Source organism: Aspergillus sydowii (genome assembly GCF_001890705.1).
Source record: "Aspergillus sydowii CBS 593.65 unplaced genomic scaffold ASPSYscaffold_13, whole genome shotgun sequence".
NCBI lineage: Eukaryota > Fungi > Ascomycota > Eurotiomycetes > Eurotiales > Aspergillaceae > Aspergillus > Aspergillus sydowii.
The window spans coordinates 258,322-269,440 of record NW_024467871.1 but is presented as its reverse complement, the minus strand read 5'-3'; the positions used below and the strand labels follow the sequence as shown (position 1 = coordinate 269,440).

The window sequence follows — 11,119 nt, the reverse complement described above, 5'->3', positions numbered from 1 at the left end:
TTTTGGTTGTTGTACAGTACTTTAAAGTTGATCAAGCATGGATTTTGGGGGGGTATGCACGAACCGACCGGGATGCACGAACCGACCGGGAATTACGTTAGTGATAAACGCGATAGATCTATTTTGCAGTGCCATCAACTTGACCAGTGTTTGTTACTAGAGTCGCTTTAATCCTCTTGAGCCGTTCTCTTATCACGGTTCTAGGGTTTCCTCGTGCCTCATTAAACCATGCTGTGGGTGATCACTTCCGGATAAAACTCAATTCTGGTCAAGCTGTCGGTGCGTCGCGAGATCTTTTCCGGCCGAAGACCAACCTAGGTGAAGCTTTCGATACGAAGCCCATATATATGTCTTGAGTCGTGATACACCTATTGAATCACTCATTCTTTGTTATGCGTATCCCGCCCATATCTACAACTTGAACAATGTCTATTGACCTAGAAAACAACGGCGATACCGGCAATGCCGTGGGCGATAAGATGGAGGGCATTGAATCGTCGCACACTGAGCACGCTATTTTGAGTGCCGACAGGGATTCCCTGCCTAGCGGGTACTTCACCAGCCCCTTCTTTCTAGGCACCATGGTAGCATCCGGGTTTGCTATTGCCGGAGTAAGCGCAATGAGTTACCACTCCCTCCGGACGATTCCTGAAACGGAAGCTAACTATATGCTACAGGGGACAGGGGGCTTTGCTCTCGCGGCGCCCGTTCTAAGCATCATTAATGCGGACATTGGACCCGATCCGAACTATATCTGGGTCAGCTTGTCCTATACTCTGACTCTTTCCATCGGCCTAACACTTGTGGGCCGGCTGTCCGATCTATTCGGACGCCGCTGGTTCTTTATTTCTGGAAACGTTCTTGCTGTCATCGGCAGTATTGTCTGCGCAGTTGCATATAATATCAATATGGTTATCGGCGGCACCGTTCTGATTGGACTCGCAGCGTCAACTCAGCTCTCGTTCCCATTCGTGGTGGGGGAAATTGTCCCTATGCAGTATCGCTTTATTGCAAATGCATTCATTTATGTCTGGTCCGTTCCATTCTCTGGACTTGGCCCGTTGGTAGCGTACGCGTTTGTGCTACACACGAGCGCGGGGTGGCGCTGGTGCTATTACTTGATGATTATTGTGAATGGGCTGGGTGTCATCTGCTGGTTCCTCTTCTATCACCCGCCGACATTCTCTATGAAAAACCAGTCCACGAGCAAGTGGACTATGGTGAAGGGGTTTGACTATATAGGTTTCCTTCTCTTTACCGGCGGGCTCCTGATCTTCCTTATGGGCCTCTCATGGGGCGGTTCGGTTCACCCTTGGACATCAGCGCGTGTTATCGCGACTGTAGTCGTGGGATTTATGGCGTTGGTCGCGTTTGCGCTGTGGGAATTCTTCGCAAACGTGAAAGAAAAGTTACTCCCAATGCACCTGTTCCGGAACCAAGGTCAGTTTCCCCTGCTACCTACCTTCAGTTCCAGCTTCAGGATTTGATCTGTTGACGCGCACCCTCGACATTATCTAGGCTGGAACGCTACAATCCTCGTGCTCTCTCTAGGAGCATCAGTCTACTACGCCTTCTCAATTATCCTCCCGCAACTCGTCTTCGGCGTGTATACTAACGACCTGTTCTACGGTTCCGGCGTGTCCTGTATAGTTGGTGCGTGCATTGTTTTGGGCCAGATTACTGGCGGTCTACTTGCCAGGCATATCGGGAAGCAAAAGTGGCAGTTAATATTCTCGAGCGCCGCATTTATGGGCCTTCTCGGCGGCGTCTCCTGCGTCACCGTCGATAATAGGAGCACCGTTATCGGTCTTCTCATCGTGGGCTGCTTTTTCTGCGGCTGGGTCGAGTCTCTCGGCCTCGCAATGTCCAGCATCCTCGTCGACGACCAAAGCGAGATCGGGACAGCCGTTGGCGTCGCCGGTTCAGTGAGGTCCACCATCTCGACCGTTGCATCCACGATCTATCTCGCGGTGCTGGCGAACCGGCTGGGTGATACCGTCCCGTCCGTGGTACCCCCGGCGGTTACAGACGCCGGCCTTCCATCGTCCTCTGTCGCCGCGTTTATAAAGGCCATTGAGACCGGCTCGTTTAAGGGAATCCCAGGCGTGACACCCGATATTATTAAGGTTGGGTCTCACGCGTACAAGGTTGCGAGTGCCCAAGCGTACAGCACCGTCTTCCTCACATCGATCGCCTTTAGTGGTCTGGCGCTTATCATGAGCGTCTTTTGTCCCAACGTCGATGACCAGATGACTGGAATGGTGGCAGCTACGTTGCATAGACCTTTGCGCCGAGGGAGACAAGAAGAAGATCGTTCGCACGACAGATACCAGATGGGCCGCCAGAAATAGCGATCACTCTGTTTGATAGGTCAATCATCATGTATACAAGAAATATATAAAGGTGAATGGTAACAATGAGTATAAACCGTAATTATCGAGACTTGGCAACGCAGAAGGGCTGAAGGAACAGACGCCTAGCCCTACTTTTGTCCGTTGCCGGAAATGGATATCCATATAAACCACCATTGGCACGGCAGATTCGAGCTCGACCGGGAAGGTGTTTCCAAGTGGCCAATAATGTACAGGTTCTTAATGCTTCTAGTGTAAATAGGCGTGGGAAGCCAGTAAACGTGTTCGCCTCTGCTGCAAGACATTTCACAGCGCACTTTTCATAAACAATGGATCGACCTTTGTAACCATAACTTTGACGCCTTTCGCTGGATCCATAATACGCGCACCATCTGGGCCAAGGATATCCCTCATCTCGTCACTGGTAGCGAACACAAGATAGTCCTCCCAGTTCTTCACATACATCTCCGAGCACGCATCCCAATCAAATTCCACTAATGGAAGGCCGGTCTTTGCGGCTTCCTCATTCAACGCCCTGCTGTTGTGGATCTGAGAATACTGTTGGATTTTGGCATCAGAGAAAGCCTTGGATGCGACAGCAAGACGGCCGTGTGTCTCGCGCCAATGTGACTCGAATTCCCACTGTGACATTGAGGGATGCCGAGTAAAGAAGAAACTAACACGGATAAGAGGACTCGTGGGCCGGGGGAGGATTTTCGCAGGTCGGTTTTGGGAGCCCATCGTTGTACTCGGCTCGCAGAGGGGAGTTCAGGCTCGCCGGACACCGAGTAAGCAAATATTGTCTTGTTCTGTGGTATACTGAACAGAGGATAATCATTCAGGTATTTATCGGGCAACGTAAAGGCAGATAAGCAACCCTATGATGGTCGACGACATACTTATGCTTCGCCTGTTTTGTCCACGGGCAGAAACGCCCGCGCCGGCTGTCATTTTCCGGATATCCTACGACCCCCGGGCTACAGGTGACATTCATACAAACAGGCCCGGGACGTGCGCGAACATATGCCAATTAAGTTGATGCGCGGTTGTCGTTGGCAAAAGAGAGTATTCATTTGTTCTGACCAGAAACATAGAATCTGATTCTCTGGTTTCTGATTGTGGAACATGTTGCAAGCGCGCACATTCACTGAGACGTTTGAATAAACTTGCGTATAATACAGCCCAAGCATGGGAGTATATTTACAGCTTCAAAACAGCGGGCTGTAAGAATATGCACAAGGATCCAATCCATGTGGATCTGTGGACCCATTACTCAGGGCTTCGTAAATTCTGGTTAGAGTTGAGGCAGGTTCCTGCACCATCCAATACAGTCTCCTTTCTCACACCCAGCGCTTCTGTGATTCTTAGTAATGCTATGACAGGAGTAGTATCTGGTTTGGTGGTGGCTATGCTACATGTCAGCCAAGTGGACCAGCACAGATGTTGCGGCCCCTAGCGGGCCCTCCAGTGAAGCTTCTTCAGGACAGCTTAAAACGACGCTCACCGAATTCTTACCCAGGCCACACCCATCTAACATCTGACTTCTACATGTACTCAAGCCTATTGCTCTGACTATGCCTGTTCCAAGCCAAAATTGCGGCGGACTGATGCCGCTACTCGGGGATATAGAATCAGAGATAATGTCTGGTTTAGATCCCTATCTCTCCTAGCTAATTACATTGCTTGATCCGACCTCAATCCCGGCATGCCAGAGCAATCCCCAAAATCCCCCATGAAGTAAACAAAAAGAACGGATCCGAAAGGGATTTTGGTTTTCGGTCAGGAGTGGAGCGTTGATGCTGTGCAAGAACCATTTGATGATGATGTCGCTGGAACTGAATTCTCTGATCTGTCGTCAGTGAATTTCACAAATGCCACTATATTACTCTCACATACCTGGGTATCCCGCAACTCTCAACAACGCAAAACTTTGATGCCTAGACGCATGGGTTCTCGGTCACCTTGAAGCTCTTCAACGGGTCGGCGTCACCGAAACCGGTGCGGAAACAGTAGTTGTTCCGTAGGTACCAGGCGTCGCCCGTGCAATCATAATTCTCATAGGCATAGATGGTGAATCCACATCTGCTGCCTATAGTAAGTCCCTCCGCTTTAGCAGACGTGATCGGGGGCAACCCCTCAAAGCTGAAACACCCTGTGCCGGCGTCGTCGGCGTACCAGCCAGTGGTATCCTCACAAAAATCATCCGTAGATATCTCGACGCTCCAGGCCCCTTCTGCTGCGGCAGCGTTTCCAAGCTGTAAGGCCAAGACTGCAATCATAGACACAGAGATATCGGTAAAGCGCATTTTGATGAACAAGCCGGTAGTCGTGTTGGCGAAGTGTGTGTGAATTGGATGATTTACACTGCAAACATCGGGGTGTATCCTCAGTACTTATAGTTCTTTTCCACATTTCTCTCGTAATCAAGATATTAATAATGATATCCAAGGCTGAAGGTTGCCAAGTATCTTACAAGGCATCAGCGCTAATGCAATACGACCTCAAAATCGTATGAAGTGTCCCCAAGAGCCCTTGAACTTACTCAACGGAAGCATTACACCATAGCTTGTAGTTCATTGCCCTCAATAGCACTACTAGAACTATTATAAGTGGAGACAAACACTTATAGGACAGCCTCGTGAGTGGAACACAGAAGAGTGTCAGCGCTAACAAGGGTTTCATGGCTGCGGAATATTGGTCTATGGATATTCGTGGGCAATGCAAGATCTTGCAGCCTTGGGACCAGCGCCAGAGAAACAGTGAAGCAGATGTAATGTCAGGACTCAGGTATGACTACAATATCCATTCAGAATATATAGGTGAGACGGATCTACCAAACTGGAAGATGGGCCATGAAGAGGGTTGGTTTTTCTAGGAAAGACTATGGAGTATGGGAGAACCTTAACAACAGCCTGGATTCTATCTCTCAGACTCAGATACCTTTCATCAGGTTCCGTACAGGGAGTCAAGTTCCTATTGATGGACTTGCATCCGGGTTTTGCATTCCCTTAGCTCGAGTGGCTTGCAGGGCGGGATGGGGGCCAATTCAAAGCACATCCTCCTACGGACTCGTATGAACATAGTGAGCCACCAGCCTGTACACGACATTCAATCCGGTAGCTTAGGATCCGCAATGACCTCCCATCCAGCGTGGAAAAGGGCGATTCAAGGCAGTCAGTTCCCAATTCATACTAGAGGACCCGCTAGCGGCCGCGACTTCCCTAGCTAGTCACGGATTCCGGAGTATCTCGGCTTCTATGATTGGTGAAATTGTGAGAAGGAAAAGACTGACCATCGATCCTGTTCTCCCGTTTCTGCAAAAAGCGTCTCAATTGCATAGCCCAACCCCCCGTTCCGTAAAGTTGCCCAATAATACGGTTATGTCAGGTATTGAAGGGGTCATTGGCCGGGGATGTTATGGATCATCCGTGTCCAGCCCAGTACGAGGCTTATGATTGGCTCTCTAAAGAGGGCTTGTCAAAAAGTATCAGATCGAAGGCTGAACTATACGAGAGCTGAAAGCAGGGGTGCAGGTCAGCTGGGGCCAAGAACCTTCGCTGCAGGACAACAGGTCACCATGCTATCGATAAAGCCCCCGCCCTCGTTGGCGTCCGGCTGGAAACGACAACCATATCAATGAAGAGAGTCTTTCCACAACGCAGGAACAGCGTGGCCTACCATAGACGCTTCCGGAGCGACAAAGGAGCGGAGCTGACTATCCGGCACAGGCATGTGGTGACACTTCATCACAAGGCATCGATCGGGGACAAGTGCTTTAGCTAGAGAAGACGTCTCTTCAGTACACCCGGAAACTCCACGATATCTCCGTGAAGAATTTGGGAACTTGGGAATATGCGTCTGGGAAAGCTAATCTCCGAAGCCAAAAGCCACAACAGATTGCCAAGACCCTGGACGGTATCCCAGCCATCTGACATTCTGTAAACAAGTCCATTTCTTCGTGACCTTATTGGCTGTCCCGCCATAATTCGTCAAGTGACCGGCGATCTATGTACTGCGCTGTCTGGTTGCTGGGGCTGCAGCTACCCTGGCAGACATGAAGCCAGGGTTTGCTTGAATGGGGAAGATGCGCTGGTACAGGCGGGTGCGGATATTGCTATAAAATTTGACATGTTGGTCAATGTCGCGGATGGGCCAAATATGGTCATGTGCAAGGAGGCAACCGTTCTTATCAAGCTAGCTAGGTGGGTTTGACGGTTGCTTCTCCATACTGGATTAGCCTTAACCACTCTGTCAACAGCCCTGCTCGCAAGGACAATGACCTGATTACAAAACATCTGTGAATTCCTGGGGATTTGACTCGCTGGCCTCACAAAAGACATACATACATATCAAGTCGAGTCTTTGTTGTAGAGCTTTATATCTGTCATTGTCCTCGACCTCGGTGTTGACAAAGGATGTTAGGCTTACGTAACAGACTCGAAACACTGAATGCGGTACCATCTGGTGGCATGGTTGGACTGCCCGTCTGAGTGACTATTGATTGGTGGGGATACATGATTTCGTCGCCTGCCCGAATGTATTGGGAGGTTCTCCGGGGAATATACTTCAGTGCTTGACGGGTCGGTATTGACCGGCCGAGAATTTCTATCTCCGCAATTTCCGCCTCGCTCGCACACTCTCCGACCTTATTTGAGATATCACGACCTCCGTTCCGAAGGCTAAGCCACGAACGGCACCGACATCCTGGTCTGGCGATTGGCCCCAATGTGGCCACCAAGTAGCACCTCGCAAGACATCTCTTGGCTCGTAAGCGTTGATGTCATTGCCGTCCAGGTCCCTAGGCATAAGGCTCGCCATCTGCGGCGCTATCTGGAGTAATACCTGCCTTCCTGCTCGGCAGCGCAACCTGCCTGCCAATTTCACAGATCAGGGGCTTTATATCTCTAGCAGATTTGATGCTCAGCTGGAGTACCCTGTTGGTTCGCCTGCCCGGCTGGCGATTCAAGAGTCGTATGGCTATGCCCAGCCATGGATGTTGGCTGTGGGAACCGGTATCATGGCGCTGTGCTTCGTTTGAGGTCCGCCAAGGAGTCTTCTCCCTCACGCGTTGGCTTTTGTAAGATTAGGGCTGTGATGCGTTGGCCGAGCATGAGGTCATCGACGCCTAGCACGAATGCTTGTAAGACGACGGGATATGAGCGCAGGGGCTCTTCGATGTCGGCTGCGGTGACTTTCCAGCCGAATGAGCGAATGACTGGTAGTTGTTAGACGCAGTTACTTTTATGTTTTGTTCCACTGGTCTTACCATCTTGGCTGGCTCGGCCGAGTATTTATATCTCCCCATTGGGCCCAACCTTGCCCATGTCGCCTGTTTTATAGAATCCGTCTGCGTCCAGGGCCTTGGAGTTGACCGTTGGGTCGCCCGATATGTAGCTGCAATTATATATTAGCCTTCTCTATAATTAATTCAGTACGGGCGAGAAAGGTTAACAAACCGTTTCATGAGAAGCGGTCCTTCGACGCCTTGACTGTCAGTTCGGGGTTATAACAACCACAGTGATCCTGTCAAATTTCCATTCAATTAGCATATAGCCATTGTAAAGCTGAATCGTACCCACCACAGGCGTGTTCTCATTCCAGTCCGACATCGAAGCCATCCCCGCCACCTCGGTCATCCCATACATATTAACCAACTCTTTCCCGCCCAACAGCTCCCTCCAGGAATCCTTGACACAATCCTGAACTCTCATTGACCCCGTCAATAGAGCTCTAATATTGCGCACGCCCAGCAAAGCTGCCGCAGCTGCTGAGAACGCCCTTGGCTGGGCCGGTTGTGCCGGAGGTGTAGAGCAGGCAGAAGCCGCGGTCTGGGCTGTAGGATGGTCGTCGTGGGATTCCGGGACGAGTTTAAATCCGATGTTTGAAAGGTCAGGAGGGTTGGTTGGGGCGAATGATAGGTGGGGGAGGGAGAGGGACGATGATAATGTCTCGCAGTGTTCGGAGGCCAGCTGGCTGCTGGTAATGAGTGAGGCGTTGCATGTTCCTAGGAAGTAACGCGCTTCTTCGAGGTGGACTCGGGATCCTGTATATATGCGAGGATCTATGCAGCGACGCCGTGAAGGTAGAAATGAAACATACTCAGCGGAACCACAATTGCGCCGAGGCCTTGTATCGCAAGCAGGAGCACCATAAACTCAAACCCGGCGCCTGCAACAGTCGCAATGAAGACCTCTTCGCTGGGGTCCCGCAGCTTTTCCAGGGTCTCCCAGCCCAGCTGTCTCTTCAGCCGGTCTCGGTGCGAGAGCACCTCATACAGAAACTCGGTGAACGTCGCCTCGTTTTCCGTCTCAAGATCCTGGATGAAGTTCGATTGGGACTCTGTCGCCAGTGTTCGTACAGCCGTCGGAGCCATGGCTGGTCAGGGACTGGAATGAAATGTGCGTGCCATCCTGCAGACAGATGTGGTTTCAATGGACTTTTTCCTTTTCGATGCACTGGAGACCGAAATTCCTCCGGGGGCTTCGCATATCTATACCTAGGATTGAATACGTACTACGTGTGCCTAGGCCTTCAGTGTAAATTCTGCCGCGATCGCAGGTCAGATCGATCCTCAATTACGATACAATAGGACAAGTCAATGTACACCGTATGGGCTCGGCGTCGCCCCTTACGTGACATTGTTGCAGCTCGTCCAACTAGACTAATACGTCGAGGCATCATGGATGCTGCAAGGGAACGGTGAAGCCATTTATAGGGCTGAGGTGGACTCTTCTGTGGTCCCGCTCTTCCTTCGCTTGTTGCGTTCTCGCATTCTCGAATCTTAGATGTACAGGATCGGCTGCTAAGGATGACTATCGCACAGTAGAATGGACCCAAATGTCGGCCTTGTACTCTGGTTCTCCCAAACCCCTCGAAAGTCCGAAAGAGGATCACATCTGTTCAGCTTTATTTAGTTGCTGTTCTGTCGCAGCCACCACCTCCTCGCCCAGTAAAACACCAGCCCTAGCCCCCACACTGCTATGAGGACTGCCGCTTGAAAGGGCGCAAAAATTGCCCCTCGAGCAACAACAAACCCGCTAACAATAGTAAACACCGCCGGGATGAGGATGCTCGGCTTATACGGGCGATGAAGCTTCGGTTCGCGGATCCTCAAGACGATCGCGCCGACCATGGTCAGGAAAAAGAAGCTATACTCTCCCAGGCCATTGAAGGTCACCAGGGCCCGGAAGTTGCCGAAGATAATAAACAGAGACGAGCACAGCGTGGAGAAAATTAGTGCGTTAAGTGGAGCATCGGACTCCGTCGTGGGAGCATCGTCAGACTCGGTATCTGATCGGGATTCAGATCGGAGCCCGACATATCCCACTTGGCCTAGGAACCGAGGCAGCCAGTTCTTGTTCGATGCAGCAACAGTCATACGGCTCCCTACAAAGGCACTTCCGAGTAATGAGCCGGCAACAACAAGGCAGATCAAGCCAGCAGCCACCAGGCCAACACCAGGTCCCAGAAGGTGATTAAACGCGGTCTATAAGTGTTAGCAGCGATACTCATGTCGCATGAAAATAGAGAACATACAACGGCGACGCTATCAGTCGTGGAGACGACGTCCCACGGGAGCAGGATGTAATAGGCGGTGTTTACCGCGATGAACCCAGAGACAATGATTGGTATGGCTGTGTTGATTGCCAGAGGAAGTTGCCGTGCGGGCGCAGACAGTTCAGCCGTAATGTAGATTGCCTGCAACTCCATCAGTAACGTTTCTAGTGTCTCACTCGAACGATATACCTTGTCCCATCCCGAGTACGCCCACAGAGCGCCATATAAAGCTGCAGAGTAATGGCCTAGCATCTCCCAGCCAGACAGCTTGCTCCAATCAATCTTCGACCCATCCGGTCCAATGCTCGTCCTGTAGCCGAACCAGGACTTGGTCCACCAATCTTGCGGTTGCTCACCTATACCCGGGCTCGCAAGGTGGTAGAAAACGACGGCAATTCCAGCCACGACGGTCGCAGCGATTGCTGTGAACTTGGAGGTGACGAAGAACCGGTTCAACCGGTTCGTTGTCTTGGTGCTAATCCCGTTTGCCATGGTGAAGATGATGAGGACCAGTATTGAGAGGAATTTATGCAAGACTCCCTGGGTTCTGTTGTTTTCTCCGATGGCGGAGTAGACGCTCTCCACGAAGACGATGCTCATGATCGCCAGCGAGGCGGGGATGACAGCGACAATCCAGGTCCATGCCGCCAGAAAGCCAAAGACATCGCCAAATATATACTGAAGATACGGCTGTACGCCTCCTGCACTGGGTGAGTTATATACACATCTAAGAACCTTTGGGCGTACCTTCGCCTGGAATGGCGGTGCCGAGTTCGGCCATCGTGGCAGCTCCTGTCCACGCCAGAATTCCTCCCACCAGCCAGACAATCAACGCAAACCCAGGCGACGGCACATTTGTATCGATTGAGCCAGGAGAAGTGAAGATGCCGCTTCCGATGACGATGCTGATGATGATGCTGAAAGCCTCAGCCGTTCCAAGGTTACGCTTGAACGAGGTCCGTGCTTCAGCGACCGGGGGTGCCTCCTCGACTGCGCCATACTCTGGCTGGCGCTGTTCTCCGAGGAGAGGCGCTGTATCGCCGTGATTCTCTGTCATGATGAACCCAAGTTGATGACTGAGTTGAAGTGGAAGAAGTTGGAGACGGCTGATTTATCGCCAGCAGAAACGGCGTCCCCACATCGCGTAATTCCGCGCAGAATGGCGAGATTACCGTACTGAATACAGCAGCATTAGTAAGTAGTTAACTGAT

The 11,119-nt window shown here is 51.2% G+C and overlaps 5 protein-coding genes across 5 annotated transcripts; 1 reads left to right on the top strand and 4 right to left on the bottom strand.

The window, feature by feature from the left end:
- Positions 1-479: 479 nt before the first annotated feature.
- Positions 480-2,351, top strand: ASPSYDRAFT_159832 (trichothecene efflux pump; the record flags this gene model as incomplete). The annotated part of the gene is made up of 3 exons (XM_040842856.1): positions 480-611; positions 678-1,440; positions 1,519-2,351. 3 exons carry the CDS (start codon positions 480-482, stop codon positions 2,349-2,351), a joined length of 1,728 nt encoding a protein of 575 aa, XP_040698333.1.
- A 64-nt stretch (positions 2,352-2,415) lies between these two features.
- On the bottom strand, positions 2,416-3,092 carry ASPSYDRAFT_135864 (EthD domain-containing protein; the record flags this gene model as incomplete). The annotated part of the gene is made up of 1 exon (XM_040840733.1): positions 2,416-3,092. One exon carries the CDS (start codon positions 3,090-3,092, stop codon positions 2,658-2,660), a length of 435 nt encoding a protein of 144 aa, XP_040698332.1. The 3' UTR covers positions 2,416-2,657.
- Positions 3,093-3,934: 842 nt separating this feature from the next.
- On the bottom strand, positions 3,935-4,716 carry ASPSYDRAFT_49640 (uncharacterized protein). The gene is made up of 2 exons (XM_040847878.1): positions 4,248-4,716; positions 3,935-4,195 (listed from the first exon to the last, which is right to left on the bottom strand). The coding sequence occupies exon 1, from the start codon at positions 4,655-4,657 to the stop codon at positions 4,289-4,291; it is 369 nt and encodes a 122-aa protein (XP_040698331.1). The 5' UTR covers positions 4,658-4,716; the 3' UTR covers positions 3,935-4,195; positions 4,248-4,288.
- Positions 4,717-7,366: 2,650 nt separating this feature from the next.
- On the bottom strand, positions 7,367-8,724 carry ASPSYDRAFT_93442 (uncharacterized protein; the record flags this gene model as incomplete). Its single annotated transcript, XM_040852835.1, has 3 exons — positions 7,367-7,566; positions 7,927-8,394; positions 8,451-8,724. The coding sequence occupies 3 exons, from the start codon at positions 8,722-8,724 to the stop codon at positions 7,367-7,369; spliced, it is 942 nt and encodes a 313-aa protein (XP_040698330.1).
- A 537-nt stretch (positions 8,725-9,261) lies between these two features.
- Positions 9,262-10,965, bottom strand: ASPSYDRAFT_160473 (uncharacterized protein; the record flags this gene model as incomplete). Its single annotated transcript, XM_040842912.1, has 4 exons — positions 9,262-9,837; positions 9,888-10,049; positions 10,098-10,609; positions 10,656-10,965. 4 exons carry the CDS (start codon positions 10,963-10,965, stop codon positions 9,262-9,264), a joined length of 1,560 nt encoding a protein of 519 aa, XP_040698329.1.
- Positions 10,966-11,119: the final 154 nt, after the last annotated feature.

Coding starts and splice junctions, on each gene's coding strand:
- ASPSYDRAFT_49640 (XM_040847878.1), bottom strand. CDS start 4,657: ATGCGCTTTACCGATATCTCTGTGTCTATGATTGCAGTCTTGGCCTTA.